This window comes from Polyodon spathula, chromosome 2 (genome assembly GCF_017654505.1).
Source record: "Polyodon spathula isolate WHYD16114869_AA chromosome 2, ASM1765450v1, whole genome shotgun sequence".
NCBI classification, from domain to species: Eukaryota; Metazoa; Chordata; class Actinopteri; order Acipenseriformes; family Polyodontidae; genus Polyodon; species Polyodon spathula.
This window is the reverse complement of record NC_054535.1, coordinates 93320983-93330529: the sequence shown is the minus strand read 5'-3', so window position 1 is coordinate 93330529 and position 9547 is coordinate 93320983. Positions and strand designations below refer to the sequence as shown.

Here is a 9547-nt window from a genome sequence, read left to right as displayed (position 1 = left end):
TGGGCAGTGTGTCATGATTTTTTTTTTTTTTTTTTTTCACACAAACTCCCCATAAGGTACACATCTTAAGACACTGCCAACAATAATATAGTTCCCATAGCAACAAAATATACAAGTGTTTGGGACATAACAAATGAATTATTTCATATGGGAGGAGACCCTTATACAATACTGTTAACGAATCTATACTGTAACTGGGACATTTTCAAATAAATGAAAGCCATCAGCTGGCAGAGCCAGTACCACTGTAGTCAAACCAAACTTTTCTAACGTGCTGTTGCTACTCCAAAACGGATTGATTTCCAATAGATCCCTGTGCTCTCACAGACACAGGACACGAATGTGTGAGGTGACCAAATGCCCGAACCACACGTACACACACGCTTTTATGTTGTTTTTACCCATGTCTACATTGCACAAACAGCTCCCGGTGCAACATTGCAACTCAGCGGTCACGAGGGCAGCGCTGACGTCATTCTTTCAGCCTGGCAAAACAATCAGAGCGCCCGAGCTCACAGGCCACTGAATGGCTCTGTAGAGTTAACGTATTCAACACAGCTCGTTATTTGTAACTGAAACTAAAGATTATTTTCTGGGAAACTTACAAACTCCTAAACAGGTTTGCTAAGACACTTTTTGCCGCTGCTAAACTCTATGGGGTAAGTTTGAAAATATGTTCTTAGCATTCTTTTTTTGTTTTTTTAGTTCAGTAGTGAAGTGGAAGGAGTAGTGCTATGCTGTGCTTTGCTTGCAGTACGGCAAAGAATAGGGGTTATTGTATTGAGTTATTGGACACTCCTGGACAGGCGTTTGTGAACATAAATAAATAAACGGATACAACGAAAGTTTATAACAGAGTTCGAGTCACAATTATTAATACAATTAATGGTACAGCTCGAAGGAGAAATAATTACAAGTAAAAAAAAAAAAAAAAAAAAAAAAAACGGAGGTGAGTTTGCAGTGTGCTGACTCGAACCAGACAGTCTCTTACCAGTTTGTGGTACACCAGACCTTTCCATTTGAACTCGTTAGTGCATGTCAGCGGAGAGAAAAGTATAATGGAACAAGATATGATATAACTGTAAAAGAGTACATTGTGGTTAATGTCTATTTTTTTTTTGTATACACATTCGCCGTATACTAAAGAGAAAACTTACTATATATATATATATATATATATTATATATATATATATCTTGATATATATATATTATTATCTATATTATGTTGTGTGTGTATGTATATGTATATATGTATATAATAATATAATAATAATTAATAATATAATAATATTACGTAGCAACGTTATTACATCATGTAGGGTCCCAAGAACAAAATAATGAATGTTAATGTTAGCAACAGCTGTTCGACCGAGGGGCCACTATATCTGCGGGTTGGAGTCTGCTGTTCTGTTAATTAAAATACAATGGGTGATGATCCTGTATCTTGCATTACTGAACAGTGGTAAGCAATACAACAGTTCATGCACTGCACGCTTAATTAGTTTTGTTGAGAATAATAAAAATGATAGTAATAATAATTTGTGAAAACTACTGGTAAATCAAGGGTTTAGGATCACCCCACACTTTTTGTTAAACAGAACAAGTCGTGCCCTGAAGTGACACTTACCAATAAAGTGATTCTGCTAGTGCATCAGTATAGCAAGAATGTTTATACTTTTTTTTTTTTTTTTAATTTTTAATTTTTATTTTAAATCGAGTTACGGTACAGATTATCCTTGATGTCTGAAGATTAAAAGGAATGCTGCACCCTCGTCATGTTGATGTGTTGGAACAGTCTGTCGAGACACTTGATAATTGTTGTACTCTTTACAGGCTTTATTGACGTCTAGGAAACTGCATGGACTAAAATGAAGAGCCTAAAAGCAAAGTTCAGGAAGAGTGATGTAAGTACAGTAAAAATGAGCAATGTGTCTGGCAGATTAGTACATGATGACAGGCAGGGCAGTGAAAACTGGCCTTGACTCGTGCGACTGTTCAAAAGTGGCACAGCAATTCAGTATGAACTTTACTGTGTGCTAAGCAGCCATTTCAAGGCATGTTAAATGGCATCACTTAAACCGTAAAGTCCACATTTATGAAAGTAAAATGGAATGATTTCAGAGAAGGGCTCAAAGCCAGCTTGATCACGTGGCATGCAAGGACCTCCCCTGGTACTGCAAAGAACAAGAGCAGGTGACCCTGGTCTGCTGCAATTTGCAGGTGGTGTTTTTAACGTTTTCGGCAATTTTTTAGATTTTTATAGTTTTAAGGAAGGATAAATAATGGCCCACAGATATACGGTTGTTTAAAACTGACTGGATCAAAGACCAACACAATGAAGCAGGGTTAGCATGAATTTTATCAAATATATACTTGTATACGGGTGATAAGAAACCCTTTTCGGTTTGTTTCTAAGTGATAAAATAGATGGGAAAGCAATGTAATCTCGGGTTTGTTTTGATTGTTTTTGATTGGTGTATGTCAAACAAGCTGTTTACATTCCTATCAAACTGTAATCTGCCATTGCGGGAAATCCCTCCTGTGACGTCACAGGTTGAAGACGGCAGCGGGAGAATTGTGTAGGGTGTAAACGAGTATCAGTAAAGCGTCAGTAAAGAAACACCGTGAGGTGTACATTGTGTTGCCCCTGGTTGCACAGACTACGACTACAAAGATTCAAATGTGCATTACCATCGTCTCCCAAATAACAGTGATAACCGATTAAGAAAGTGGCAGTAGGCAATGAAAAGGAAAACTGACCCAGACTTCCAACATGCTTGCGTACGCAGTGATTACATTTAAAGGCAAGTTCAATGCCGATGGAAGTTATGTTAATGTCAAAACCAGCGAATTAAAGCACACGGCCTGCATGAGTGAATTTAACTGTTCAGAATGGGACGACCACACAAGCCGTAACTATCTGACACCATGTGAAAAAAACTCGATCAAACCCACTAACTTGGGGGGGGGGGGGATTATAAAACTTAAAGAATAAAATAAAAATACATCACCTTGTACTTTAATTTAAAACATTAAAGCTTGTATATTTTTTAATACATTTGAAGGATTATTATTATTATTATGATGATGATGATGATGATGATGATTATGTAATGGGTACGAGACTTATGCTACCCGTGTACGGCTGTCATGTGCGGACCGATGATTATGTTGCAGTCAAGTGGTCGCATAGGGGCTTGGATTCCACAGTCTCATAGGGGGTCATCTGGTATTCCATTTTCATCCTTAAAATGCGTTCATTTAACAAAGCACTGAGACAGTCTTTCAACTTCTTTTTCGCCATAACTCTGGGGTAAAAGTATTTTACAGGTAGTTTCGTGGTCACGCCTTTTTGTATTGTCAACACATTTCCCAATAAGATTCTTTGTTTTCTGCTGTAACAGTGCAGTAGCCTTGTTATGAGCACTGGATTTCTTGTGTAGAGCTATCTGTTTTTGCAAAGATCTTAGCTGTTGCTCTTGAGTCTTTCCATTATACCCACTATAATTTTTCCACTCAGCAGACAAACGCCCTGACTTTTTTAAACTGACAAAGTAGAAACCTGTCTACAAAGACTACACCCCAGATTGCCCCCCAGAGTCAAGGAAAGGGTAATGTTTTTTCTTTTCTTCCCATACCCCAAAACTCCAGATGTATGGCCATGGACTTGCTGAAGTGTCCTGTATTTCTGTGTCTATTTTCCTCTGCTGTCAGTTTTACCATAACACTAATGTCTGCAGTGCCTTCCTTTAGCAGAGTTGTAGTCTCTTCACAACCTCCCTCAATCGTGGTTGATGTCGAACTACACAAAATATCATCGATCTTCTGTTTTTTGTACTGCTAATTCCATAATATTCCATCAAAGATTCCTGTCGAGTTTGTTCGTTCGTGCTAAAAGGTTTTTACTTGATATGGAATAATCCAATGATAACCATAAACCGCTTTTCACAGGAGCCTATGAAGTTTCCAAGACAGTTCATCTAACACAGTGAGTGTGTGATTCATTGCACAGACACACTGTTTAACAGAAGCAGGCTATGTGTAAATACTTGTGTAAATTGTTACGTTAATAAGCGGTCTTTATTAATTATTATCATCATATTGACAAATTCAACAAGGAAATATTTTAAATACATTTATTAATTATTTTAAATATTTGCAATTGAGAAACATGAGACTGAAAAAGTGGCAGAGCACCGCACCGCCCCACTGCGGCTCCACTACACCAATGGTCTTGGGTACTAAAATATCAAGTAAGAAAAAGTGCAACTCTTGCTAACTTTTTGTTAATATTTTAACTTATCTTCTAAATGAGCTGATGTGTTTGGAAAGAGCTACAACACAATGCCCCCCAATTAATTGATTCAGAGGGTCAGAATTATCTCTTGACCTAAATGTCCTCGGGGTAAAGTGCGTACCTGACTAACATAAGGGCAAACTAACCTCTGCGTACCACTGTACACTGAAAGCACTAATTTGAGATTTTGGAAGATGAAAGATTACTTTTACTTTAGGCATAAGTTGTAGAAGTTGACCCTGCTTGGTCGTCCGTCCGTCCCCAACACTGGCGTGCTAAATTTCTCTCTCTCTGCCCTCTATTTAAACAAATGTATTACAAACATCTTGGGGGTTGAACATATATTGCTGACCTACTATATATGAAAGGTAGCAATTGGAGGTAAGATTTGCACTTATTATTAATTAACTCCTGAAAATATCTAGTAAGAATACAGAGTATATAGACTGAAACAATTACATTTTATTTTTTAACTTTTTCGTGTTGAACATTGTTGTCAAACAATGACAAGGAGAGATTCCAGCAGTAATCAGTCCAGTAACTTCCTACCTGCTAGACGGCACACAAACAATTCAAGAACAATTTAAAAGTTGGGAGTGTACAGCCGTGTGTGGTCTTTTTTCCTGTTAACAATATTAACTCCTTGTGGTTAGATTAAAATTACTGGTCTGCTACTGCTTTATGAATACTACCCAGTCTCTGTAAAATACAATAAAAATGTTATTCGGTGTGCAGCGCAGAGTGAGAAACATCTACTGTAAATATATATTCTTTCTGTACATGTGAAGTGTATTTTTTCAGATTACAAGAAGTGCTTGCATCCACTAAGTGAGTCAACCACTGAACAATGTAGAAGTTATCCTGTCTTGTGGGTGTTGCATTCAAAGCCTGTGTGGGTGACTGATTGCTTTAATAAAAGCAGAATGTGACAAATGAATGTGGTTAGGGTTAAACTCCTGATTAACTTCCTTATCCAAGGAGATTTTTTTTTTTTTTTTTTTTTTTTTTAATTTAACTCAATTTTGTTTTTATTATTTAGTGTTTAATGTAGTTTTTGTATCAATTCTTTGATTTATATATATTAATATAAAATACTTTTTATTTCTGTATACAATTACAGTATTTTAAGGCTGACTTTTTTTATGCCAAAAAAGTTAAATAGAACTTGTTGTTTAGAATATGTGTGGTGGACCATGTCATTCTACATAGGATACGTTTGAAGTGCTGTAAAAATGAAACTCAAACTGTGTTTAACGTCAAACTCTGACGTTGAGTGTTAACAAATCTCAACGCATTTTTCTATATCAGTGTTTAAGTAGGAAATATATATATATATATATATATATATATATATATATATATATATATATATATATAACAAACAAACAAAGAACATAAGAGAATGTTGTCTTCAGAGATGATCTCACCCTTATGTACAGTATGCATTGATGAACTGTGCTTGTGTTCTGAAATTCTATTGCATGTGTGTGGATGAAGGTCATGGTGATCAACTTGTTTTATGGTGTACTGACATCTGTTTGTGTCATTTATATTCTTGGTGGTATCACATAAATTATTTATAGTGACCACATTTTCAGCTTACTAAACAATAAGTTGAAGGACAGGTTTGTTGCTCAATGGTTTTTTTTTTTTTTGTTGTTGTTTTGTTTTAACTAATAATTAGCGATCACTCCTGTTGGACTCACAAATCTGTATTTGATTATCTGTGCAGTATCTGATATTGTGACTCAAAGTTTAACATGACTGTCTCAGAGGTAGGTTCACAGATCTATTTTCCTTTTGGATTTTAAGTTTTAATAACATGTATCACGTTTTGTTGTTGAATTTTGTATACTGTACATTATTGTAGAACAAAGTCCAAGAACCTTTTACAATCTTGTTCATTTAAGGATTGTTCTGGGTCTTTCATTATGTAAATACCGTAAAAAAAATAATTTCCACTTTTGCTTTTTCCATTAGAATTTTGAATACAACTATAGGAAGTGACTCCTGTTTCCACTCAAATGACTCATACTAATAAACATCACGTTTACATCAAGTCGGGAGTAAGAGGCATTACAAGAGGGGCAGCTGTTGCTTGGTTTTGTTTGCTACTTTTTTTTTTATTAAATACACATTTGAGTTCTTGCATATGGTGCATACAGTTTTGTTTAAATTGGACAAGCCATTGTCAGGCATTGGGGAATTGGTATAATATATTCAATGCAATTGCAATTTCAATCAATAAATCATTCATTCATTGCGGATTCTCTGTGCTGAAAAGCTGAATCACCTAATATTTACAAAATAAAATGTTTACAATACAGTAAAAGCTTGTCTTGTTAAGTCTACCTTTGTCTAAAAAGAGATTGGCAGTATCGAAAAACTAAAAAGGAACACTAAATAGAAGTCAGAAAAATAATGGAAGCTTTTAAGTTCTACCATTCCCACTTTATATAAAACAGACTTGTTATTAAATGTCAGATGTTTGGCATTTACTGCACACGACAAGAGAGGAGGCTATTTCATTTATTTTCAATAAGTTTATGGGAAACATGTTTCGCGCACAATATTTTGACTGAGGTATGGATAATTTAAGGGATCTGGCTGTTCAGACATTACAAACCAATGGTGCAATTTTGTAAATCCACGTACAGAGAACATCATAGTTCACAACTTAATTGCAGATGACCACATTTGTGGTGAGAAACAAAAGACTTGATCTGAATAGTTGTATCAAACAACTTTTGGTATAATTAGAAACATTAATTTCTACTTTTACTTGGCATTCGTTCAACATTAAATCCGTATTTACTCTGAAGAAAGTGTATTAGGCAATGAATTTACTGTTGTACGATTGAAAGATCAAAACAAATGCATACCTTATGTCTAGGGCCTGTTTTATCAGTCAAGTGTACCGTAGACATTAGAAGAACTAGGCTTCCCTTCACTAACCTGCAAATTTGGCAAGCGTATAATATAAGAATAGAGTATGAATCTGAGTTTTAAAATCTATTTGTTTTAAAACCTCTTTTAATAGCTTTGCCAAAATACATTATGCTTCTCCAAGAAAGCGATTGCATCATATTTCAGAGAGACAAGTGAAATAGGTTATGTTTTATGTAATTCCTGGTATTCGAAATCACTTCCTTGAAATGTTTTTAGAGACCTAAGTCTTGACTGTAGTGAAATTATTTATTACCCTCTGAATAGATCCGTGACTTGTTTCCTGTGTTGTTGCTTGGAAATATGTGCTTATTTATTGTAGGTAGACAGGATAATTCATCAGCCTTCTATTTTTAAAATAAAAGATTCTTTGGTGCGTGATCAGACTAAATAAATACTTTTTTTTATAGCTCTGTAAAATTGACGAATGGAAGCCCAAGAACTGCCAATACTACTAATGCTTACACATAACCTTACTTAAATAATTTCGTTAACTAAATTTGTTTGGTAAATATATTTTAATTCTCAGAGGATTCTTAGATATGTGGTTTTTTGTCAATTTGGCTTCAATCACTATGTGTATACCATTACCAGTTTAGTTTACTTCAGTTGGTATACTACAGTACATTTCTCTTTCATCTTCATGTTCTATTGTTAATATACCCCAACTTTCTTAAATTCCACAAAGACAAAACCAGAAACAGTCCGCTTTTAAAGATTTCACGTACATAACACATCTTTGACTCTTGGAACCAATACATTGTTCTACCTTTGGAATGTTCTGTTTGCTTTTTTGATTGTCTTTGTCTTTGACTTGAAGTCTCTGTCCTACTCATGCTATACTTAGTAGTCTTTAAATCAGATGAAAATGAGGACTAGGGCAGGGTTTCATGAGCAACACAGGGACATGCATTCTCCTAATGCATGATGCATTGACCTATGAACTATATTGAAAAACTAAAAGAAACATTAAAGTAAAATTATTTCATTTACTGTAAAAAGCCAATTTGACTAGCAATTCTATATTGCCAAATATAGCAAAAAATTATATAGAAGACCTTGATATTGATGTGATCCAGCCTAAGTGTATTCATACTGGAGAGAAATTGTCACATTAAGATTAGTGATATTGTTTTTAAATATTATTTAACGGTATTTACTATGACTTGAGAATGTATGCAGCGGTGATATCTTTTTCACTTCTCCATAAGATTTAGCTTCCCACGCCCCTGGGTTAGTTGCTCCTACCCAACTGGTCTCTGCTTCCCATTGTTAGAAGTTGGATCCTAACCATTGTGGAGCTCTGCATATGAGCTGCTTGACAAGCACTGATGCCACTTCTCAGCATACCAGTAGCCTAGCGTTTCTCTCCATGTGACTGACAAAGCATTTTGGCAAAAAATCTAACAAATTCTATCTTTGAATTTGTGCAATAGTATACCGACTATACTGTTCTTTAACAAAATGATTGTATTCAAGTCAAACAAGATTATTTATACACAATTGGTGAATTTCTCAGGAGTGGTCATTAAGTACAATACTGGGGAATACTGTATATGTGACAACTCATTTAACTAAAAGCTATTGAAATAGTTAGTAAAGTAATTGTACTTGAACCGTGATAGGACATGACAAACCTTCAAAATTGTGACTTTTTATACTTTAGACAAGGTGTGTAAGTAGAAGATGGCAAGCAGTTTTACAGAAGCGTAAAGTAGATAACATATTTACAATCTGTAGCCTTTGTGCAAAACTGCAATGCCATGATATGTATTAGATTAGATTGTAACTTATTGCAACAAGTTACATTAATGAGCAGGTGTTGAACTGAAATTGAAAAGGCCACTTAAACTGGCAATTTGGTCCTTTTAATTGCTTGCATGCTTGAAAACTGACTTTTAAGGGAAAACATGTAATAGACGTGGGTTTACTATGGCTGCCTGCAATTTATTCGAGGTGTGTAATGGACAAAAAAAGCTGTACATTTTAATGAAAACACAAATGTTAGCATTAAACCAAAAAATAAATGATAGGGGTTAACGATGTTATGAAAAAAAGAGTAGCAAATTGTGGTGTACCACAGTGAGGCAGAGTACATTTACAGAAACCTCAAGCAATGATCTTAGGAACATTTATTGATTTTATCTTAATATCCAGCTTGTATTTCCCAGCCATTGTTAAACATAGGAGGTTTCCTATTGAAAGAAAAGATCATTTTAAAAGAATATGCACTGCTTTCATTGTACAAAAACCTAAACCTCTATTTTCAGTACCATCACATTTGTCAAAAGAAGACTGACTG

The 9547-nt window shown here is 35.0% G+C and overlaps 1 protein-coding gene across 3 annotated transcripts in view; it reads left to right on the top strand.

The window, feature by feature from the left end:
• Positions 1-491: 491 nt before the first annotated feature.
• rai14 (retinoic acid induced 14) overlaps positions 492-9547 on the top strand; it is a 62838-nt gene continuing 53782 nt past the window's right edge. For 2 of the 3 annotated variants that reach the window (XM_041234829.1, XM_041234819.1), the window contains exons 1-2: positions 493-659; positions 1836-1906. In XM_041234829.1, the coding sequence (XP_041090763.1) occupies positions 1871-1906 (36 nt within the window). In that variant the 5' untranslated portion in view covers positions 493-659; positions 1836-1870. Of the gene's footprint in view, positions 660-1835; positions 1907-9547 lie in introns of all 3 variants that reach the window. The other variant, XM_041234839.1, reaches the window with a different exon arrangement.